Source organism: Mirounga angustirostris, unplaced genomic scaffold (genome assembly GCF_029215605.1).
Source record: "Mirounga angustirostris isolate CCGP_5_RB_7025 unplaced genomic scaffold, mMirAng1.0.hap1 SCAF_3, whole genome shotgun sequence".
Lineage (NCBI taxonomy): Eukaryota > Metazoa > Chordata > Mammalia > Carnivora > Phocidae > Mirounga > Mirounga angustirostris.
In genome coordinates this window covers 188,560,137-188,584,351 of record NW_026991711.1, presented here as the reverse complement: position 1 = coordinate 188,584,351, position 24,215 = coordinate 188,560,137, and the positions used below count along the sequence as shown (strand labels likewise).

Below are 24,215 nucleotides of genomic sequence, written 5' to 3'. Positions count from 1 at the left end.
CCCACAAGTCCATCAACTGACGAAAGGACACACAAAATGTGGTCTTTCCACACAACAGACTACTATTTAGCCATAAAAAGGAACGCTCAGGCTGCAAATAGATGAACCTCAAAAGCATCATGTGAAAAAAGCCGGATACAGGAGGCTACATATTATATATGATTCCATTTATAACCCAGGGACTGGGCTTCTCACCAGTGAGGATGCCGGGTGGGCACAGGGAGGTTAGTGTCTCGAGAATGTCAGAACTCACATCAGATGTAGCCAACCACAGAGGGCTCACCTCTAAGGACTGTGTTGCATGGCAGGGATTTGGGCAGGAAGGGCGGGCCTCTCCTCACTCCATCACTGGGGCAAGGAGGAAGGCCTGGCCAGGGGCATCCCTGCCATTTCTTCCCTATGCTTGGGCTCACACTCCAGGAGAGGGGACCGTTCAACGGAGAAGCACCACCGCGAATGTAACCCGTCAGGTAGGCCAGCTCGTAAAACACACCAAAGCCAGAGCCTGCGTTGGTTCTGGAAGAGTTGTTCTGGAGCGCTGGGCATGGGCACAGAAAGCCTGGACACACTCAACTTTACCAGGTTGTTCTGAGTCACTCCACACAGAAGATGCCAGTGATCCGTTCAACACACAGGCCTTCACAGGCATACCACTCTCTCCTGTCTTGCACCCAGAAAGAAGACTCCGAAGAGCTGCCCTTGGACAAGCTCTTACGTAAACCGGATTTCAAGAGCCCGTGGTCCTCCAGCTCTGGCTGCTGGCTACTGTCCGGACCAGCGTTTGTCCCCACTTTCTGTGAACACCAGATATGAAAACCAGTATTTCTTTGCATTGCACAAAAATAATCAATGAGCAGTGCAAACTTGCCTTAAACATTGGAAGGGGATTGGAGGAAGGGGGGCTCTATCCACGCGTTCACACGTGGAAATGGCTTTACACCTCTCCTGGACATTGCTGCCCTCCCAAGTCCCTTCTCTGCGCCTCCCCCTTCCAGGCCTCCCCGACCCCACACACACCCAGGCTGGCTGGCTCCTCTCTCTTTCTCCCTCCCGAGAACAGCCTGAGTTCAAGTCCTGACCCTGCCATTTATCAGCCCTATAAGCGTGGCACGCCCCTTAACCTCTCTGGGTCTCAGCTTCCTCATCTGTAAAGTGGGGATAATGATAGTCCTTCCTCCAAAGGCCCTGGGGGATAGTGAGTTAATCCACATAAAGAGCCCAGAATGGGGAGCCTGGCACACGGTAAGACTTCGTGAGTCTTTTGAGTTATTTTTAGACAGAACAGGTTAGCAACCACCTTCTGTTAGGGGAACAAGGCTTAAGGCTTACTCTACCTCAAGTGGCCTATCACACTCTATCGTCCTAACAAGAATGCCTTCTCCGAGGGAACTTCTGGTGGCTCAATGTCCTATTTGTGCTTCCTCATCTTTAGGGCTGCGCTGGCGAGGCCGGAGTCCAGGCTGCCCGGTGCACTGTCCCTGCGAAGGAGACCGTGGGTGTGCCTGGGTAGCTCGGCGGGGGCGGGGAGGCTGTGTCCTGGGGAAACCAAGACTACGTCCCTGCCACGGCTGGCTGGATGGGGCACCAGCACCTGAACCAAAGGCGGCACACACCTGCCCCTCCCCCAGGAGGGGAGCCAACCCTCCCTAGCGCGCTTCGGTGGGTGGGTAGCTTGTACCGGGCACAATACAGCGATGCGGGCCCATTGTTCCAGCTCTGCGTGTGCGGCCTGAGCAAGGAGAGGCTGGTCCTGCCGACTCCTGGCCCCTTCCATGGAGGGACCCCCTCCCCCAAAGGTGCATCTCCTTTCTGCAGCATAAAGCACCTGACAAGCACCCTGGCCCCACGTGGACGTGCCATCCTGGCAGGAGAGGAGGGTGTGAGCTTGATAGGCTCTTAGCGACCCCATCCAAGATGGGCCGGACGCCCCTGCAGGGACTCCTGTGGCGGGGTTGAGTCAGGTCAGGGGAGGATGACGCAGGCCCTGTGGCCCGCATGTTTTCAAGCCCCCTGCCACAAGATGGCAGAGCTGGCCAGCTGCTTCCCATCCTTTCCAAGCCCCCTGCCACAAGATGGCACATGGCCAGCTGCCTGGGGGGAGGGGGTCTTCCCCCTCCAGCTCTCTGCGCCCAAGAAGAGCCTCCGGGGTCTCCCTCAAGCAGGGCTCTCTGAGCTGCCGAGGAGAGGGCTGAGCTTTCCTGCCCAGGGGCAGGTGGCAGGGCTGACCTCTCGAGAGGAAATGCGGGTTCGCGAGGCCGGGGTGACTGTGCGCTCTCATCACGTGGGCGTGGGCGGCCCTGAATTGCAGCCTTGTCTTTTGGTGTCTCCCTCACCCCCTCTCTCGTTTCATTTAAATAGTCAAATCCTGTTCTCTTTCCTGGGGACCAAGGCCACCGGGGAGAAGGTGTACGCCGTTCCTGGTGCTCCCAGCGCAGCCGCCTAACCCAGCAGCTGAAGGCTCCCCTGCTGTCCCCTCACTCACCGGAGGGCACGGGGGAGAGGCTGCAGCCACTGGGCACAGGCAGGAGGTCTTGGCGTGTCCGGCCAGGAGGCCTTTTCCCCCGGATATTTCTAGAGCAGGAGGGCAAGTCTTGGTGGCTTCCTTCTGCAGGCCTGGCTCACTCTGAGAGCCCTGACCCCACAGCTGCACACCCCCTCACCCCCGGGGTCCCTGCACTCCCAGCTGACTTCCAGACAGACAGCACTTATGAAACGGAGGAAAGCCCAGCCGCTTTTCACCCCGTCAAGGTTCCCAGCACTAGGCCGTGGACCCAGATGGCGTGGGGGCAAGGTCTGCACCAGGCCACAGGGAAGTTAAATCTAATTTGATTTAAAGGACTGTTTTTGGGTTTTTTTTTTAAGAGTACGCTTTTCCTGCTTTTTCGGTATTCGAGGATGTTTTCTTCCATGAAATGAGCCTTTGGAAGGTGGCAGATAGTTGTCATTCATTCTCAGTTTTTCATTCTTAAATCTCCTTAGTTGGCGAAATGAAAGGTGGCGGCGGGGTTAAGTCTCCCAGGTTTGGGGAAAGTTTGGTGGCCCACCCTATCCCGCAGCCTTTAGTGGCTCCTGACCCTGAAGGAAGGGTGGCTTCCCTCAAAGAGCAGAGGGGAAAGGGGAGCCCTGGGCCTGGCCAAAGGGCGGGGTCCCCGGGGAGGAATCCAAGCCCTGGGGTCTGGACCTAAAAGGGCTTTGAGGACGGGAGCTTGATGAGAAGAGCGGACATCTGTGGGCACTGCGGGCGCCCCCTCTAAGAAGGGGACCCTGGACATCCGCTGCAGCTCTGCGAGTGATTCAGTGCAGATGAGCAGAGCGGAGGAGAGGCGGAGGAAGGAACAGGGGAAACCAGGCCTGGACCCCGGCTTGCCACCAGCCAGCAGGGCAGTGGAGCCAAAGGCCTCACCCTCTCAGAGCTCCTTCCACTCACCCACAGTCCGGGGCGTGGGACGAGAGGTTCCCGAGGGCCTGCCTCTAGGCGTAGCCCCGGCTCTAGCTTGCCATCCGCCCGTGCGGAGTCAGAGACCACGTCTGTAACCTGCGCACAACCCGAGCACCCTGACCAAAGGGCCGCTGGGAGGGTCCTGGAAGCTCTCAGCGGGAGGCTCAGCACACGGCCAACACCCAAGAGCATCGGCCTTCCACTAAGGTCCATGGGGCAGGAGAGAGAGCCATGTGGGCCCAGCGCAGTCAGTGTGGCGTCTTCCCATCCTTTCCAAGGCCCTGTTGGCGGGTGCCTGGGGGGAGAGCAGTGCCTGTGGGGAAGTCCTGGTCCCTTCCCCTGAGTGTGAGAGTCGGGGGGGGGGGGGGCTAGTTGGCCTCGGGAGGTGGGCCTCTGGTGCAGTCAGCGCTTGGGCCCATTGGCCAGCTGCGTCCTTGTCAGCACCCTGGCTTCCCTTGCTGTCCCCTGGAACCTATGCTCACACTCAGCCTGACAGGGTTCGGAGTGGGGCGGCAAGGGTCCGGTTGTCTGGGTGTAGCCTCTGGGGGCAGATGGCCCAGGCTTTGACTGTCGTCAGTCTCTGAACCCATTCGAGCCTCAGTTTCCTCATCTGCAAAGGGGACTGATAGTGGGACCTGCAGTTCAGGTCGCCGGAGGATAAAATGGGATAACCCCAAGACAAATGCTCAGAATAGGTCTGTGTTCAGCGACCTACTTCCCCTCCTGCCTGGTCAGGGGGAACTTTCTGCAAGTCCACGCATGCTACCTGAGAGGTGCAGGGGGACAGCCTGTCCCCCACGGTGCCCTGGCACTGCCCCGAGCCTGGCGGGGGTGGTTAGATGGCAGGGCTGCCGGCGTGAGGGCCTTTTTCAGACATGGGTCGAACAAGGGTGTTTTAAAAAGGAACCTTCAGCAAGTGGCTGTTCCCTCCGTTGTTAAGACAACTGGAGGTTTCAGCAATATCCCAGAGCTGGGAGTGGGGTGAAGTGGGGGGGGGGCAGGTGGTGGTGGCTGAGAGGCCAAAATGTGTGGGGGACACAGCCCAGTGCCGAGGTGGGGAGAGAAGAGGCTCCGGCTGTCAGTGATGGTGACTTCCTCTGCTCTCAGGGCCCCGAATGCAACTTCTGGGTGAACTGAAAGCTCTTCCTTGGGTGAACCCTCCCCATATTCTGGCTCCCCGAACTACAGCTTCCTCCACGGGCCCAAAGCCTAGGCTCCGGAAAGGTCCTCTCTTGCCACATCTGTCCTTCCACGACGGTTTCCAAGCTGGGCATGTCTGCCCCACACCTGAACTGACCGAGCCACTTTCTAACAGCCGCACCGCTCTGGTGCCCTGAGCTTCTGCCTGCCTCCCAGAGTCTGGACACGGTCCCCCCTTCCTGGCCCCTGGCACCACCGCTGCCAGGCAGCCGCAAGGGTGACCGGGCCCCGGGAGGCCCTGGGGAGCTCCCAGGGGCCGAAAAACCTGAGCTCCAAGGCCCAGCGGGGCCCCCAGCGGGCGCCGGCCGGACCCACCAACAAATCCGGGCAACACGCAAGACGGGCCCATGCATCGCATGACATGAGGACAACCTGCGCCCGCGCGGGCGCGAGGCCCGAGCTGGCCTCCCCTCCCCGGGGCCGCGGCGGGCGGCGGGCGGCGGGCGGCGGGGGCCGGGCGGGGGCCGCGCACTTACAGCACACACAGCGCGTAGGCCCGGGAGATGGACTCGCTGGCGCGCACGAGGAAGCTCCCGTCCTTGCCCGTCCTGGACAGCAGCTCCTCGGCCTTGGCGCGGGTGATGTTGCCATGGTTCCAGCAGGGGACCATGGCGGCCACGGGCCTTCCCGGGCCGGGCCGACGCGCCACCGACGGGAGCCGAGGCCCCTGCACCGCGAGCCGGCGCCGCCGTCCGTCTGGCCCGCTCGGTGGCCCCGCTGCTGCCACCAGCTCCCTGGCCGACTTCCTGTTTCAGGAGCTCAGCGAGGGAAAGGAAGCCAGCAGCGGCCCGAGAACTTCCTCATTGCGGAGACCCGCCGGGCGCCGCGCTCCACCTTCCCACCCCGCCCACCCGCCTGCCGCCCCTCCCGCTCCCCCCCACGAGGCCTCCTGGGGGTGTCAGCTGCTCCGGGCCCAGGAGGCCCACGGCCGGCTTCCGAAGAAGCGGGGCCTAGCCGCTGTGGACCGGCCGGAGCAGGGGCCACTGGAGGCCCGTCCCGCGGCTCACGTGGGCTGGCCACGCCCTGGCCGGACCCCTCCGCCTCCGGGCCTACCCGACCCCAGAGCTTCTCCCCTGGGACCACGGCCGGCCCACCCCGGGCCGAGCAAAACTGAGGGGTGGGGGCGCAGTTGCGCCCCAGCCCCACGTGAGAGACTCAGGGCACCGCACAGCCCCGGGGGCTGCGAGGACCTTGGGTGACACCACCTGGGGCCTCCAAGGGCTCAGGCGACAGCTCTGTGACACCTTTACCCTCATGCCAGGGGCCTGTGGGTGTGAAGGAGCAGGGTGTGCCCTGCTCTCCAAGGCAGCCCCGCTTAGTGACACAGGAAGGGTGTGGAGGGCTCGGGACATGGACATTGTTCGGGGTGAATGCAGGCTGGGTTTGCACCTCTGGGTCTTTCCAGGACACGTGGGAAGCCACACTTCCCTCCAGGCTGGCCACCTGGCCAAGGATAAGGAACGGGTCTCCCGGTGTCCTTTGTCTCCGCAGAGTCAGCAGGGCGGTGGCTCTTCCGAGGCTGGGCTTGGCTGCACGTGCCCACGGCTCAGCGGAGAGCTGCCTCCGCACAGCCATCGTCCCAGACCAGCGGATTCTGAGGACTCCAAAGCGGACACCCACTCCTGGGGTGCACTCAGTTCTTGGGTCAAGCCCACCAGGGTGAAGGGGCACTGTGACCTATTGCACAAGGTGTGGTGCCCCCCAAGACATGACAAGAGACCTCCCTCCACAGGCCCGAGCATCCGAAACCCACAGCTCTACATCTACATCTGAGCTGCAGGAGCTGATCAGACTTCTCTCTCTCAGCCCCAGTTTCCCCTTTCCTACCTTGAAGAAAGTAGCTCCTAAAGGAGCTCACGGGTGCTGAGGGGCCCACAGCCCCTCCCACCTGCAGGGAGGTACTCCCACACAGCAGGTGATTCTGAACAAGCTCATCCTGAATCTGAGGCCCAGAGTGTGGCCCCTGGGCTCCAGGTGAAGTTCCTTTTGGAAACTCCACCCCCAGTGAACTCCCCAGTCTTCTCTCCCACCTCCCCAAGCCACTCTGAGCTTCCTCTCCCCTGACTGCTGCCCCTCCCCCGCTCCTTCCCCTGGACCAATGACTCAACTCCCAAACCCTCAGAACATAAGAAGCCTAGGAAGCAAAAAAAAAAAAAGAAGAAGAAGAAGAAGCCTAGGAAGCGAGGGTCCTCTAGGCAGGCCCTGAGCTAGGCATGGGGAAATGATGGGGACAAGAGCTGGCCTCCACACTCTGGCCTTCAGGAAGCCAGCGGATCCTCCCATCACCCACTTAGCACCCTTCTTGCCTCCCTGTTAACCTCCACCAACCTCCTCATTGGTTTCAGCCTCGAAGCCCCCTGGTCTCTCTAGGGCCCATCAGGAAGATCCATCTGCAATCCTGGCCCCTTAGTACCTTGACCAATTCATCCACCAGGTCCAAGACTTTTGCACTTACAACTACTTTCCTGCCTTCCCTCTCTCAGGCCTCTATCCCCACAAGTCCTGCCTCTCAGCAGAGTTGGGTGGCCAGCAGGACTGCCCTTGTCCTTCGACTTCATTGTGATTTCCCTTGGACACACACGACACATACATGACACACACGTTTCCCTAATTTTTAGGGCCCATTCCATCTCTACTTCCACCTAACCCAGTTGCCTGAGGCACCTGACATGGTCAGCTTCCTGGTCCCCCTTCTGCTCCCCATATTCGAAAAACTGCAATATATTTTTTTCAAGATTTATTTATTTAAGAGAGAGAGAGAGCACGCACACGTGGGGCAGAAGGAGTGGGAGAAAGAGTCCTAAGCAGGATCCACACTGAGCACAGAGCCCTAACAAGGGGCTCGATCTCACCACCCTGAGATCAAGACCCAAACCGAGATCAAGAGTGGGACGTTTAACCAACTGAGCCCCTGGGTGCCTGGCAACATTTAGATCAGGACTGCCCTTATGGTGGGTGGGGCCCGGGTAAATACTTTTTGCAGGGCCCCTGTCTATATACACAAAGTACTAAAAATTTGCATTATAAAATTCGTGAACCCATGTGGGGTATAGTGATTTATCAATAAAGATTTAGAATAATGGCTAGAGAAAAGGTGATTATGTTCAGTGTCCAGTCAGTGCACTGGAAGAGTCTTCGTGATGTCCAGGCTCTTGCTTCCTGTTCAGATCCCGTTTTTTATTGTCTTGTGTTCATGGAAGCCCTTTGCTGGACCCCAGGGCTCCCCATGGCCCACCAGCCTGGGCAGATAGATAGGTGTCACCTACCCATTCCTATTGGAGAATGAGGGAATCCAAGTGTTTACTCCCTGAGTCACCAAAAGCAAAGGGAGCTGTGATAGTCAATTTTCTGTGCAACTTGGAGAGGCCAAGTACATAGATATTTAGTCAAACATTATTCTAGTTGTCTCTGTGAAGATATTTTTAGATGAGATCAGTATTTAAATCAGTAAACTCTGAGTAAAGCAGATATTGCTGATGGGCCTCATACAATCAGTTGAAGGCCTTAATAGAAAAGACCGAGGTGGGCGCCTGGGTGGCTCAGTTGGTTAAGCGACTGCCTTCGGCTCAGGTCATGATCCTGGAGTCCCGGGATGGAGTCCCGCATCGGGTTCCCTGCTCGGCGGGGAGTCTGCTTCTCCCTCTGACCTTCCTCCTCATGCTGTCTCTCATTCTCTCTCTCTCAAATAAATAAATAAAATCTTTAAAAAAAGAAAAGACCGAGGTGCCCCAAGAAGAGGGAATTCCGTCAGCAGACTGCCTCCAGCTTGAACTGAAGCCTCAACTCCTCCCTGGGTCCCCAGCCTGCCTGCCCACCCTGCAGATTCTGGACTTGTCAGTTTCCATAATCACACGAGACAATTCCTTACAAAATAAATCTGTCTCATCTATATACACACGCACACACATCCTGTCGGCACTGTGGCTCTGGAGAACCCTGACTAACCCAGGAGGAAATGTTTGAAAGCTGCTCACTGGCTGGTGTCCTCAGGAGTGAATGTCCGCCTGCCCCCCAGGCCTGATAAAAAGGTGTCTTGGGCTGAAGAAGGGGAGGGAGCAGCCACTCACAGAGAACCAGGGTAGGACCAGGAGGCCTGAGCCTCCTGTCATCAAGCAGCACTGCTCCCAGTGTCAGGGGGCCCAGGGCAGGTGGGTCGCCCCCCTTATCTCTTCTGTCCTGAGAATTTACCCTGCCCCCAAGGGCCCCTCCCAAATCAAAGGTCAAGGACCTCAATAATGTTACTGAGATGGGGGAAGGGGCTCACTCTCTGACCAGGGTGTAAGTAGCCCACCCAGCGGAGATCTCCTGAGAGCTGGGACACCTCCAGACATAGCAAGGATCATCGTATCCCCGACCCTCGGTCGGGAAGGAAGGGTCCAGTCCCTCCCGCTTCAGCCCACTCTGTCCCAGCCTCACCCCTGTGATTTTCGAGGGCTGCCAGGATGCCTGGCTCCACCTGCCTGCCTTCTCGCGGTGAGTCCCTGCTCCACTTGTGCCCGGGCATCTTCACGTGGCCTTTCTAGATCCTCTCTCCAGACCCCTGAGGACACGAATTCGGCTCAGCAGTCCTGAGTGCTAGGCCGGGCTTCTCACAGGCCCTGGGCTTAAGCCTCCCGGAGCCTGGAGCACCATGAAGAGTGGGAAGGCAGGGCCTCCGCTCACAACACGCACACACTCTTTCCCCTGCAATCTCTGGTTTCAGAGCTGGAGATCGGACCCTGAGTCACACACATGGGAGCGAGACTCGATCTGAGTCCCAGCTCTGCCCCAAGATCTAGCATCCGATCCTCGTTTGCGTCTCTGTGAAGGGGGTAGTAATATCTCTGCTGAAGGGTGTTTGTGAGGTTGCTAAGTGTCCGGTGTGAGGTGGGTGCTCTAGATGAGGCAGGTCCCCAAGGTGGCCCTCCTGACCGGTGCCTGGACGACAGAGCCTGGGGTGGGGGGGGGGCTCCAGCCATTGGTTTAACGACCCTGGTCTGAAAGAGGACAGGATCCTATAAAAGAGCTCTTCACCTACAACTAAAAATAACCTAAAATGGGTCAGATTCGGAGCCTTGTGACTCCCCACCACCAGGGGGAGCCTCCAACTCTAGCCTCCGGCCCTAAATTCCTGTGTGACCCTGCGCGGGGGCTGCCACTTTCCAAGGGCCCCGCCTCTCCTGTTCCCATGGTACCCACACCTTCAGGGATGGAGGCGTTACCCGCCCCCCCGGCCCCCACCGCGGGCCCCCCCCTCCCAGGGCTCACCGAGTCCATAACTGTGATCAAGGATTTCCTTCGGATACCAAAGGCCTGGCAGCGCACAGCTCTCCCCTTGCCAGGAAATCAAATAGACCTGAAGTGCAACCAGGAGAATGGGGCTCGATTTGGGGAAGAATTGGATAAGGGAGAAAAATCACATCCACAAAAATAACTTGTGTCTTTTGCCAAGATTGTTAAGGACGCAGGAACATATTCAAAATACACTGGTAAATTTAAAAAAGAAAAGAAAAGAAAAACATCAGGAAACCAATTTGAGGCTACGGTATGAATCCAACTACGGAAAAAAAAAGTTATCCTGGGAAATCACCAAATACGAAGGGTGGTGAGTTAGGTAGCAGATCCACAAGCAATCTTTTTCCTCCTTCTACTTTCCCGGATTTCCTTTGCGACCACATACTACTTTTCTGTAATAAAAATTAAATAAATAAAAAGACAACTCGGGTTCCAGAAGGCGCGGGTGAAATCTTTCGGTAAGGCTTGGCTTTTTGTGGAGGGCTGGTTGCATCCCTGGAGATACCCCCTCCAGCACACGGCCCTCCGGATTCATAAGGAAGAGATGGACTTTTTTTCTTTAATCTTTTTTTTAAAGTGAAAAATGTAATAACACGCCCATAGTAAAAATTCAACAAAGAGTGTAAGTATTCCTGCCACCCTGGGCCCCCAGCCCCATCGCCCCAGGGCCAGCATCTTTATATTCTTGCAACACTTTCCTATGCTTGCGCAAGCATAATTTTGCAAGGCCTCATTTTTTAAAAAACCTCGTTGTACGGCTTACTTTTTTTCACTTCACAGTATTTCTGAACATTTCATGGAGCTTCTTGGTATCTACCACATTCTTTTAAAAGCCAGCCTAATATCACACGCCACAGCATCATGCATTGTACCAGTCTCCTACCGGTTGATGCTGAGATTGTTTCCAACGTTTGCTATTACAAAGCAGAGTAGATGTACCTGCCAGAGAGGTCCCTAGAAGGGCGACTAGGGTCCAAAGGCTGTGCACACTTTTTGTTTGGGTTAATGATGCCCTACTGTCTTCTAAAGAGGTTGCGCCAACTGACATATCTACAGTGTATGGGAATTGGGTCTTCGTATTTCCTCCAGCCCAGAGGGGCAATTCTGGTGTCCCATTTTAAGAAAGTGACATGGATCCTACTTATGAAATAGCTTTTTAACAACAGCCCTTGGTGACTTGCATTTCAAAGTGCTTCTTGACTTTCATCACAGGATTCATTTAAAAAAAGAACTGTCCCTCTGCATTTGTAATATGATTTGAATTTTTTTTAAAAAAACTTGTATGCTCCCTTTCCCAGAAAGCTGCCTGGGTGTGTTTCCTGCAATGAACATGAACGTGGGAAGGGCTGGCCCACAGCCTTGGAGGCCCTTGCGCCTTTGCACCCCTGTGACACCGAGCCACACCTTGTGTGTAAAGCAAAGTACACCAGTGATCTCCTTCAGGTGACCGTGTGGCGGGGGCAAACACCCCTCCCTGGCTCTCTGCCCCCAGGGTCAGATTTGCCAAACTCTGGAGCCAGCAACTCTGGGGCTCTGAGCCAAGACATGGGCCAGCACGGGCAGCCTGCTGAGGCCACCCGGCTGCCACTGACGCGTGATGGGGAGGCCACTGCCGCCGCTGGGCCGCCTCCAGCCTCTGAGCTGGCCCCGCGCACACCCCAACCCTCCCTTGGCTGGGCCTGTCACTGCATCATTTCCTAAGTGCATTTTCTGCCGAGAGCACTAGCTTTCCATGGCGATTATACGTCAACTCCTTCCCAGCCTCGTCTTCTTTCCCCTTCCTAATGAATGCGCCAAAACGAAAAGCAAAACCACGCTGTTGGCTCCAGCTTCAATCCCCTCGGGATCCTCAGCTCGCTGTCCTCTTGTGGACTTCCTCCTGCGTGGCCGGCCCTGGGTGTCGGGAAGCTCTGCGTTTTGCTGACCACATCCCTGCTCCCCGATGGGCTCCCTGATGGGCTTCCCAAGCTGCGTGAACGTCGCCTTGGAAATGCCGCCCACCCCGACACTGCCCTCCCCCATGGCCTCACCCTCCCTGGGATGGGCCAGCCTCCAGGCTGCGGAAGCATGGTCTTTTTCTGACCCTCCTGCAGAGTATCATCCCTCCTCTTGGCGCTGGCCCCCCTCAGGAGACACAATTTTGCCCGCTCTTCGCTCAGAGTGTTTTCCCATCACGACTGGCACCTCTCCTATCTCATTAGATCATCACCTCCCGGCACCCTTGAGGATGCAGCATCCGGCCCACACTGCCATGTAGGACATGGTCTGCTCAGCGGCCACAGCAAAATAGCACAGACTCGGGGGCTTCCACAATAGACATTTTCTCACAGCTCTGCAGGCTGGAAGCCCAAGATCAGGGGATCAGGGTGATCGAGTTCTACTGAGGACCTTCTCCCTGGCTCACCGATGGCTGCCTTCTGGCTGCCTCCTGGCTGCCTCCTACGTGGCTTTTCTTCTTACCTGTACGCAGCAGTGGGGCGGGGCGGCGGGGGGGGCGGGGGGCGGAACAGGGAGCAGAGAGCGATTTCTCCCTCTTCCTCTTCTTATAAGGCTACCAACCTTAGAGGATTAGGACCTCATCCTTATGAACTCACTTAACCTCAATTACCTCCTAAAAACCGTATCTCCAAATACAGTCACTGGGGGTTAGGGCTTCAACAGGTGACCTTGGAGGGGAAATAATGCGGTCCATAGCAGTACCTACTAAATACGTGCTGAATCATAACAGAAGCTAATATCTACCTATCAGCCAGTGTGCGTGAGACACTGTGCTAAGCTCTTGGCAAGAATCGCCTCATTCAATCCTCACGATGCCCCATAAGAGCGTCTTATTACTATCTCCATTTTACTGGCAGAGAGATCGAGAACCAGAGATGTTAAAGAAATAATTAATCTTTAAGTTAGTGGCAGATCTGAGATTCTAGCTCATGTCTGCTTGACCCCAGAACCACTATGCATGCGACACATTTTGAGTTAGATGAGACCAGAATTCTGTGCTGGACCCTGAAATTCTTAAGCCAGAGTCTCTGCGCCATTCACCTAAATGCTCCCCTGCTTCTCTCTGGAAGCCTCTTGGGCCCCCTTTGTTGGAAGTGGCACAGATGAAGGAAGAGCTGGGTTCCAGGCATGGGTGCTGGTCCCCTGCCCACAAGAGTTTCAGAATTCAACCAGGTTCCCGGTGGAACAGAGTATGGTTCTTACCCTACCCTCCAGGTTTCTTATTGTGAACTCAAGTAGGGCGTGATGACCACCTGGTCACCGTGTGGCCAAGGGGGACAGGGGCCTCGGCTGCTTGTCGAACCTGTCACCCTGCAAATCCCTTCCCACTGGGAGGTCCTCGTTCTCCTTGCAGCAGAGACCTAGTTGATCTCCCAAATCTGCAATTCCAAGCCTGGTTTGCAATGCAGACTGCAAAGAACGTCGAGGTTCATCTTCTTAAAGCCTGGCTTTGGTTTGCCACTTCCCTACTGAAAATCTTCCCACAGCTCCTGGCTGCCCCTAGTACAAAGCCCCAGATCCTGTACTTGTAAAGACTAATCTGGCCACCAGATGAGCCTGCCTCCCTTCTTCTTCCCCGTCCCACCCTTGGGGACTTGGCAGGAGGGCTCCTTACCCCACCTCTGGAGGGGCCTCTACTCTCACGCCTGCCCATTGTAGTGGCAGCTCTTGGAATGTGTGCACCCCAAATCTTGATCTTGGGATCTCTCGCTCCACCCCTCAGACCACCACATCCCTCCCTTCCTTTGTTCACAAGAAGCCCCTCCTTCCCTTCCTCACCTCCACACTCACAGCCCCCATCACAGGCCACTCTCCACCCTTGACTCCTCCCCCCGCTACCCCCCTCGCCGCCAAAACCTCCAGCCAGGCTCCTCCTTCCGATGGGGTGCAGACCTTCACCAGGGAAACCCCCTCCCAGGCAGCTGAGGCTGCACAAGCCCACAGCTCCCAACCCGCCTGGTGGCCAGGCTCTTGTAGACACGCCCTCTGCCTCACTGAGCCGGCTGCCACCCCAGAGCCTGCCTTGTCCCCATTGGCCTTCCTCACCTCCCCAAGCTCCTCAGAGCAGCTCACGCAGAAGCCAGAAGCCATCAAAAGATAAACCCCTCCCTTTTCTCCCACAAAGAGTGGACGGGTCTCCCAGGCCACCCTCAAATGCATCTATGTCGACCTCTATGCCCACTGGTCTTCTGGGTTCCCAAATCATCTTGCTGGGACCGGTCCCGAAGCCACCCTGACCTACCGGGATTTTCTCCCTCTCCTCCCCCTCGCCCCACAAGGAAGCTTAAGATTTTTCCATCTTAAAAAAAAATCAACTCTCTCTCTTTCTCATTCTCTCTCAAATAAATAAAATCTTTAAAAAAAAAAAAAAAGGAGAGGGGGTGCCTGGCTGGCTCAGTTGGTTAAGTAACTGCCTTCGGCTCAGGTCATGATCCTGGAGTCCCAGGATCGAGTCCTGCATCGGGCTCCCTGCTCGGCGGGGAGTCTGCTTCTCCCTCTGCCCCTCCCCCACTTGTGCTCACTCTAAATAAATAATTAAATAAGTAATCTTTTTTTAAAAAAAAAAAGGAAATCTCTCTGGAGGGCCTGGACACCCCCTGGCTAGTCCAGCGGGCAGCCAAGCCTGAGAACCAGGCCCCCACCTGCTTCCTTCTGGGGGGGCATCGCCCTGTCTCTTCGCCTCAACTGATGGTCCTTTTGAATGAACTGTCCTCACTGTGAAAGTGACTGCTTCCCACTCACACCTTCTTGTCAAGATTCCCTTCTCCCAGCATTCTTGCTGTGGCATGCCACCTTTCTGGAATTCTGACTGCTCCCTGCAGCTCTTGGCTTTCCTCCTTCCCACCCTGTCTCATCCCCTCTCTGATACATGGCCACTACAATCACATAGGGAGAAAGCAGGAAGCATGGCTTATGAATTAAGGAACAAACGCATGACTTAATCAATTTTTCTAGGAGCTCAGGTGTTTAAAAATTATAAAAGAAGAAAGCCATTTCAAGACATCTTGATTCACAATGGAAAGTTGTACTTTATATTTGCAAACAACACATTTCAAGAGATTTCAAATGTTCATCTTTGATTCAGTAATTCCTCTTAGAAGATTCAGTTTACCAAAGAGTCACAGATGAGGACCAAGATTTACTCACAAAGATGTTCATCTCAGTGTTTGTAGAACAGAAAAAAAGCAAAAGTAACTTCATTTTCAAATACTCAGGAATGATTACATAATTCATGGTATGTTCCTTTGGCATAGTGTCTTTTGCAAGAATACAACATGGAGGAGATGCTTCAGATATAATGTCAAGTGGGAAGCACCATCCCATCCCACATTGGTTCTGCAGCATGATCTCAGCAAATTTCACAGATAAAAGACCAGAAGAAAATGTGCCTCTGCTTAGTGGGATTACGGGTGTTTTTTTCTTGCCTCTTTATACTTCCAAACGTTTGGCATCTATTCCATTGAAATCCTCCCCTAAAAACAGTACAAAAATGGAATTTGAAAAAGAAACACCTTGCCAAAAGTACAGTCAGCTTTCTCACCTTTTGGGCAGTGTGATTAAAGTATCACATTTAAATACTGGATTTCTTCCTTTCTTCTTCACGGGATGGGGATTTGTGCGGGCGGTGGTGTGGTCCCGGCACTGAAATCTCACAAAGCAGAGCAGGGCTTTGGAGCGCTGAGCTCTCCTGACTCCTCTCGGCTCTGCACGAGTCGCTGCCTTCTTAGAACACCCCGGCTGGCGAGTCCGCAGACCAGCGCTGCCACCCGAGCTGCCCTCTCCCCACCCTCTCTGGGGAGGCCATGCCACGCAGGGAGGCATGGTACCCAGGGCTAAGGGCACAGGCCCCAGGGACCGGCCAAGCAGAACTCCACATCCCAGAACCTCGTCATACAGACCCCTTCGTACTTCTTGGATGGTCAGATGGGGACAGTAGAGATAACTGAGAACAGATGCGGGGACACTGGTCAAGACTCCAAAACCCAGTTGCTCTCCTGGCCCTGCCACTGGCCGTGTGGCCTTGAGAAAGTCACTGGACCTCATGGGACCTGCTTTCATCCCCCCTCAATGGAGGAGGCTGGACTTAACAGACTTCAAGTTCACTTCCATCTCTACAGGCTAACGTTTTGTATCGCACGACATGCAGCCTTACCTCTAAGAATGGACAAGTTCCAGTTACTCTCTGTGGCCACCATGTTAATCTCACTGTGCAGGGAGAGGGTCTCTCCTGAGAAGGTCAGATCTTCTCTATCAGCACCACTCGGCTTAGCAGACCACCCTGCCTGCCCTCTCTGCAGGGCCAGGTTCTGGGCCTTCCAAGGCGACCACCCTGGACTTGCCCCAGGCCTCATGATGTGAGCGGAGGGGCTCCTGGAACTGTGTATCAATCTGTGGGTATGTGTGTGTCTCCATGGACACAAATTGTAGTAAAAATTCAGTTTCACTAAATGTACTAAATGTATTCTGGATTGGATCCTAGAACAGTAAAAGGACATTGGTAGAAACACTGGTGAAATCCGAATAGAGTCTAGAGTTTAGTTAATAGTAGTGTACCAATATTAATCTTTTAGTTTTGACCAATGTACCAGAGTTACATAAGATGTTAACATTAGGGGAAACTGGGTGTAGGGTATATGGGAACACTCCATACTATCTTTGTAACTTTTCTGTAAATCTAAAATGATTCTCCCCCAAAAACTTTATTATACAAATTCAGTTCCAAAGTTTTACAACCCAAAATAATATATTGATTTGGAGGTTTAACTAGCAAATCTATTCAGTTCAACTTTTATTTTTCATCATGGTATAGTGTACACACGGTAGGGTACACAAATCTTGTGTGTATAGCCTATTGAATTTTCACCTATGGATTCGCCCTCCTAACCAGCACCAGATCAAACAACAGAATGTTTCCAGCACCCAGATTTCTTCCAGCTCTCTGTGAACAGCTCTCCTCCACCACAAATAGCCACTCCTGACTTATACACCATAGATTTATTTTGCCTGTTCTTGAACTTCATATGAACAGAGTCATCAAGTAGGTAGTCTTTTGAATCTGCCTTCTTTCATTCAATATATAATGTCTGGAAAACCATCCACGCTCTTGTGTACAATAGTAGCCCATTTTTTTTTTATTATTGTGAAATATTCCATTGAGTGAATATTGCCCAATTCAGGTATCTATTCTGTTTTCAACTGACATTTGGATTGTTTCCACTTTGGGACTCTTAGGAATGAAGTTGCCATGAACATTCCTATACGTGTCTCTGGCAGCTGTACGTATTCATTTCTCTTAGATGCATACTGCAGAGTAGAAGAGTTGGGTCATAGAGTATTTGCATGTTCAGTTTTAGTAGATACTACCAAACAGCTTTCCAAAGTGCTCATACCACTTACACTTCCTCCAGAAATGCATGAGAGTTCTGGTTGCCTCACATACTTGCCAATACTTGCTGTTGTCAGTCTTTTTAATTGTAATCATTCTAGTGGGTATCTCATGATTTTAATTTGCATTTCTCTGATGACCATGTGTTTAGCACCCTTTATGATATCCTCTTTTGTGAAGTGCCTGTTCAAGCCTTTTGCCCATTTTTATTGGATTGTCTTTTTCTTATTGGTTTGTAGGAACTCTTTATATATTCTGGATACAAGTCCTTTGTCAGATATATGTGTTATAAGTATCTTCTTCCCATCTATGGCTTTTCACTCTCTTAGTGGAATTTTTCAATGAATAGATCAGTTCAGCTCTAACCAAATCAACAGTTGCTTTTTTCATTCAGATCCGAAGACTTTGATATTTGTATACATTTAGAAGTAGAAGGAACTTTAGCGATCATCTGTGCCAGCAGTTCTTGATCCTTATGCTCACTAGAATAACCTGAGGAGCCTTTGAAAAAATAAAAAAATACTCATCCCTGGCTGCCATCACCAGAGATTCTGAATCAGCTGGTCAGGGGTGGAGCCCAAGCGTCATCATGGTGTAAAAGCTCCCCAGGAAATTCTAACAAGCAGTTAGAATTGAGACCTACTGACTTCTGTGAATGAAGAAAGTCTAAGAAAATAATGTTCTGAGCTTGGCGTGTCCAGATGTCCTATCCTATTCCCAACTCACATCAAGACCCTTAATTGGTTGACTCTCCCAGGGTAGTTAGCAGAGGCCAGCTCCTGATACAATCCCTGGTGGGTCTTTTTCTCTTAAAGCTCTCAGTTTGCCTGGGACGGTCCTGGGTGATGCCCATTGCTTGGTATAATTATTAATACCATCCTCTTTTCACTCTCAAAAGTGTCCTGATTCGGATCATATGCTATCAGGCCACCCTACCTCTAAACCTCTTGACGGTGTGCTGCCCCTGGCCAACGTGCCCTTGTCCTCACTCTCCTGGCTGGGCCTCTGGCCTCTGCATAGCTAACTTTGCAGGGTATAGAAGACAGCAGGTGGCATCCCCAAGGCCTACTTTCCACCCCTGCAATAACCAGGCCCTACTTCTTTATCCTTCCAGCTGGATTTCATAAAACCCCACACAGAAAGGTAGCACCCAGATAGGAGGCCAGTGCCGGGAAACACATCCAGGACAAAAGCCACACCTCCAGCTCCCCTCTGTGAAAATTCCATTTAACCACTGCCTGGCCACCTGGAGACACTGCTCAATTGCAAGAACCCAAAACTGTTGTCCTTGATGGCTGCCATCAAACTATTAGATTGATCCAGTTGGTAGGATGGGCTCTGATGGGCGCAGGCGGCAAGTCCACGTTTCCACGGGGACATATGACAAAGGCTCCTGAAGACCCCAGAGGTCAGAGAAGTGTCAGCCCCGTCCGCCCAGGGCTCCCCTCTCAGGTTATCACCCGCATGACAACCGGAGCGTGGCCTCCTCCCTGCTCTTTCTATACAGAAGGACTACATAAGCACAGGACCCTCGCCCCTCTCTCTTCACCCCCACATGGTGGCATCCCTGTCACCACAAAGACCAGATGCCCCAGAGCAGCTCTGTACCACAGACGCACATCCCCAGCAGCCCGGCCCCTCCTACCCCCTTCATTCTTCTGAATCATCCGAGTCCTCTGAATTTCATTCCCACCTTCAGCTGCATCACCTATACCAAAATCACTTCTGATGCCTGTAGTGGGTTGAACATGCTCCAAAAGATAGATCCACGTCCTAACCCTCAGAACCGGCGAAGGTGACCTTTAGAAAAGAGTCTTTGAAAACAATGAATCACGGAACACGACATCAAAAACTAATGATGTACTGTATGGTGACTAACATAATAAAATAAAATAAAATTTAAGAGAAAAGAAAAGAGTCTTTGCAAATATAATTGAGTGCAGGATTATCCTGGGTTATCTGGGTGTGCCAGAAATCCAATGACAGGTGTCTTGTAAGAGACAGAAGGGAAAACACAGGACAAGGGGAGAAAGCCACTCACAGACAGAGGCATTAAAGGGAGGTAGGTAGCCACGAGCTGGGGAATGCCTGGGGTCAAAGGCAAGGAGGGGTTCTCTCCTGGGGCCTTCAGAGGGAGTACAGTCCTGTTGATGCTTTGATTTTGGACTTCCAGCCTCTAGAACTGTCAGAGGATAAGTTTCTGTTGTTTTGAGCCACCAAGTTTGTATTGATCTGTTACGGCAGCCGGGGGAAACTGACACAATGACTTAGATTAGCTTAATTTTCCTAGACCTGCCTTACCTCCCTGCAAAGCTGTCTCCCGTGCGGTCTCCTCTAGAGCATCATTGAGAACACACGTGCGCGTACGCGCACACGCACACACAGACCCCTCTGCTAATTTATTACAGCTTTGTCTCAGCCTTTCCCCAGGAACATGATGAGCATTACCAAGAAGAAATGGGCTGGACTCCATCATTTATCAAGACCCGCACAAAGCTGGGGCGGGCAGCAGGCAGGCTGAGCCATGCAGAGCGACAGCTCTCCGCACCTTCCCTGTCGAGGGGCTGTGGGAAGCCAGGTTCCTTCAACTTCTGGGCTCAAAACTGAATCCCTTAGAAGGACTGAAACATCAAAGGAGGAAAAGAGGCAGGAGGCGGGTGTCTGCACACGCTCTCGGTGAAGGGAACCAAGAGCTGGTCTCCAAAGCCCAGAGGGGAAACCGTGGGCCTCTCAGTCGGGAGCCCTTCCTGGATGGCCACACAACCGGCTCACTGAGACAAAAATTCAGCTGGGAAGGCTTGTTTCAGGGTGAACATGAGGAAGACCACCTCTTCGTAATTATCCGATTCATACAGACACCCAAACTGGGGTGACCCATCTGGGCCGGCGCCCATGCTCTGGAGGTCTGAGTAAGCACAGCTCCCCGTGGCCAACAGAGCGGGCTCCGACCAGGCCTCGGGGCCCAGGGGCCGCCTGTGGAGGTACACTCCCAGGTTGGCTCTCTGCTGCGGGTCAGTCGGGTGGGTGTAGAGCAACCATTTGTCTGAGGCTCCTGAGCCCGCATGGGGGTCGGGAAAACTGATGATGCTCCCGTGGCAGCCATGGGGAGGCTCCACCAGCTTCTTCACTGGTCGGGCCTCCTTGAAGTCGAGCCCCTCGTTGGTGCTCTCGGCCTGGACCCTGGCTCCGAGGGGGCTTCTGGCATTCAGATACACCACCCTCCGCTCCGCACCCCCTACTTCAGCCACTTGGCACTCCAGGGTGTCCTGGGCCACAAAGTTTCCTCTCTTCCATGTGTGCCCGTGGTCGTGGCTGACGAAGCAGAAGGCAAATGGGGAAGGCCCCCGGAGGGAGTGAAGGTTCCGGTAAGCATAGGCGGGCACCACCAGACTCTGGGTCTTGTTGTGAAGTTGCAGACAGTGCCCCGGACCCACCGCAAAAGTGGCCCATTCCTCATGGGCCGCACCGATGGCCGGGCCGGTGAGGTCTCTGGCGGGGCTCCAGGACCTCCCGTGGTCCGTGCTGGTGACCTGGCACAGACGTGTCACGTTGACCCTGGTGTGGAGCTGGTGGTGCTCGGAGACCTGCCCGGGGATGGCAATGAAGAAGAGGAAGAGGGTTCCCGTCTTCTCGTCGTACAAGGGGCTTGGGTTCATGGACCGGTGGCCCTCCAGCTGGGCTTGGGCCACCACCTCCTGAGCATGCCACTGAATGTGAGGGGACAGAAAGGAGGAGAAGAACAACTTTGAAATGGCCAGTGGCAGTGACGGTGCCAGGAGCAGCAATGTGGGGGGAAGGGGGTGTATCTCAGGGAGTAAAAATCAAAGGTCACCGGAAAGAGCTCTCCGTGCAGCACGCATTCATCTGCACAACGCCTCCCCAGAGCGGTGGGAGCCAGGGCCCCCCTCACTCCCTCCGAGGCAGCGCCCTCTTCATTTGAAGAGCACCATACATTACAGGGCACCTGCCGTGTGCCAGACCCCAGCATACAAAGATGATTCAGACACGAGCCATTCCTAGCTTCTTCCTGGTTCCCTCGACCTACCAGCCCAGTCCAGCTTCCCATTCTTGACAAGTAAAGCCCTGGAGTAACTACAACAGTCTGACCAGTGTGGGGCAGAAGAAGACAATCACCTCCCATTTCTACACATCATAGTCTGTTAATGCAGCCGAGGAGGGGCAGCACCATAACACCAAGGACTCACACTGAGCTTCCACAGTCCGAGTCTGAGTCACACATATTGTGCCTCTGTAGTCCATCCCCATCCATTAATAGCTCTCCACCGACGGACGATTCTAGGGGTAGATACTGTGCCAAGAGCATGACGTCTGCTGTCTCATCTAAAGCTAATCCCTAACGCCTGGGGCACGGGTGTTACTGGCTCCATCTCATGTCTGGAGAATGAGAGGCTTAGATGTGGTAGATAAGTTGCCCAACACCATACCTCTAGTAAGTGATGGAACCAGGACTTGATCCCAAGTCCATCTGCTTCAAACCCCATGCTCTGGATAGCTACTGTGCAATAATGACCACAAGGTAATGATAATAATAATATTAAGCCCATCAGATATGATAAGCCAGCCTTGGATGTAGTTAATCAGAATTAACTACTTGGTCTACATGCTGGAATCTCAAGACACAAGCAAATTACTCCAACCTTCACCCTGCTCCCCAGGTTAATTTTACTAAAAGGATATAATCCACCCCCAGTTATGTCATACTAAACTCCTCCTCCCTTAGGTTTTTAGGGATGTAGGAAGCTTTCCAAACATCAATCTCCTGACTGACTTGTCCTGTCATGCAATAAAGCAGATGTAGCCATGACAACCTGACTTGTTCATGGTGATCCCATGTGAGATCTAGGTGATCGCCTGGGGACACCTTCTCTGCCCCATCCCTGATAGGTCTCTGGGTCCCTCTTGGGATTCAGTGTATTTTGTCCCTCTGTTCTCCAGACCTCAGCCATCTAAGGATGGAATGGGCCCTGTACTCCCAGAGGAGCACTTGTAGCCTCACCCTACCTTACCTGGACGTGGTGGGTGGACGCATCATAGCTTCCTCTGCGCAGGACAATCAGCTCTGCGTGCTCGTCCTTCTTGCTCATCCGCTTTTCTGCGAAGGCCAGCAGTGTCTTCTGTTGAGGCAGGTAGAGCAGAGCGGGGATTCTGTAGGCATGGGCTCCTGACTGGAACACTCTCTCCTTCTGCAGGACAGGGCAGGATGCCATGGGGCTTGGGGGTGGGCACAGGATAAGAAGATGAGTCTTGCAGTCACATCTTGAGATGGGGCCACAGCCATCCTCGCAGGCAAGTGCTGCTCACCCCATAGGCAAGCCACCCAATGTTGGAGTGGCCTGTCCTCTTGCTGCATGGGGTTCATCCCCTTTTATTACATTCCAAGAGCCTGTCTACCAATTGTGCACATGCCTCCCAGGGAGTTTGGCAGCAATCTGTCCGTGAGACATCGGAGAGAAGGTATTTGGAAAAGAGTATTTTGTGCTATATTCTTATTATAAATTAATAAACCTTCTTACAACAGATTTGTGATCACCTTCAACTGCCTTTTCCAAACCCAACTCATCAATCAAATGCTAAACCTTGGGTAGGAAAGGAGTGCTTGCTGAGTGGTGCTCTGCATCTGTCCAACTGCCAGAAAATGACACATGGGAGGTTTTTTTTTTTATAACTGCAGAGCCCTAGAAAGTTGCCTTAGAAAAAAAGGAAAAAAGGTGGGGGAAAAAAAAGCGTTGATTCTCAAGGCTCTGAAGCTAAGGCCCAGCTACACCCACCATGTGGGCTCCACCCCTGGAGCAGAGAGGGGGTGTTGGGGATAGAAGAGAGGGGCTCCTGACAGCTCACGTGGGCTGGAAGGGTCTTCCGGATGTATAAGAAAATAAAAATTAAAAATAAGCATTTGACCAAAAATTGTAGGGAGAGCTGGAGATGACTTGGGGACTGTGGATGACAGTGGTCTCCATGCTGGGCCAGCTGGTTCCCACTTCAGGGAGTGCTGGCTGCTGAGGACGGGACTGCCATCTGAAAAGCACCAAGGCCATACCCCAGGAAGGGCTGCCTCTGATGATGAGTCTGCCCAGAACATAAAGACCTGGCTCCTTTGTCCTACCTGGGACGCTCTCAAGGGCCGGCCCAGCTCCAGGGCTCCCGTGGGCTCAGCTGAGGCTTCCCAGAGACTCCCTCTGCGTGCTCCTACTGCCCTCCCCTCCCTCCCACTGAGCTGACCCCAGGAGGTGCCCCCATCAACCTCCTCTCCTGGTTCCAGAGCCTGCTTCCTGGGGAGCCCCGCCAGCAACTGGCTGTTGGGGAGGGGAAGTGGAAAGTGGGGTGAGCAGTAAGAAGCACACTCCTCTGTATGCCCTTCCTCCTGCTTGCCTCTTTTCCTACCGTGGACATGTATTATCTATTTAAAACTTAATTTAACATTTTGGAGAAATTAGTGCAATCTATCAGTATTTTATTCAATCCATAATGAATATTATTGTTAGGCCAGTCTGACAAAATACAATCAAGAAGGGCAAATGCTGCACAAGGTAAAAACGTGTGTTTGCCTCAAATTGGATGGAAGGACTAAGTCTTCATGGCAAGATCTAGACCCGATAACTGGAAATCAAGAACGTGGGAGGTTAGTGGACATAGTGGCAGCGAGGCTGAAACTTTGTTATGAAATGTAATGGGAAAGAATCAAGTATGATTACAAATAAAAATGAAATGGGGGAGAAAGAGGCAGTTTAACAGTGTTCCCTAGAAAACTGATCAACAGTTTATTTAAGCTCTTGGGTATTTATCTAGGAGCCGAGTTGCTGGGTCATATGGTACTTCCATGTTTAACTTTTTGAGGAGCTGCCAGACTGTTTTCTACATCAGCTGCAACATTTTACATTCTCGCCAGTCCTGTAGAAA

General features: G+C 53.4%; 2 protein-coding genes across 3 annotated transcripts in view; both read right to left on the bottom strand.

The window, feature by feature from the left end:
* Positions 1 to 5,452, bottom strand: part of INPP5D (inositol polyphosphate-5-phosphatase D) — a 114,202-nt gene extending 108,750 nt beyond the window's left edge. For both annotated transcript variants that reach the window (XM_054505946.2, XM_045867711.3), the window contains exon 1: positions 5,116 to 5,452. In XM_054505946.2, the coding sequence (XP_054361921.1) occupies positions 5,116 to 5,249 (134 nt within the window). In that variant the 5' untranslated portion in view covers positions 5,250 to 5,452. The remainder of the gene's footprint in view (positions 1 to 5,115) is intronic.
* A 14,613-nt stretch (positions 5,453 to 20,065) lies between these two features.
* NEU2 (neuraminidase 2) lies at positions 20,066 to 22,525 on the bottom strand. The gene is made up of 2 exons (XM_045867317.1): positions 22,325 to 22,525; positions 20,066 to 21,004 (listed from the first exon to the last, which is right to left on the bottom strand). Exons 1-2 carry the CDS (start codon positions 22,523 to 22,525, stop codon positions 20,066 to 20,068), a joined length of 1,140 nt encoding a protein of 379 aa, XP_045723273.1.
* Between the last annotated feature and the right edge of the window lie 1,690 nt (positions 22,526 to 24,215).

Coding starts and splice junctions, on each gene's coding strand:
- NEU2 (XM_045867317.1), bottom strand. CDS start 22,525: ATGGCATCCTGCCCTGTCCTGCAGAAGGAGAGAGTGTTCCAGTCAGGA. Junction 21,005..22,324: donor CGTCCACCCACCACGTCCAG/GTAAGGTAGGGT, acceptor CCTCACATTCAG/TGGCATGCTCAGGAGGTGGT.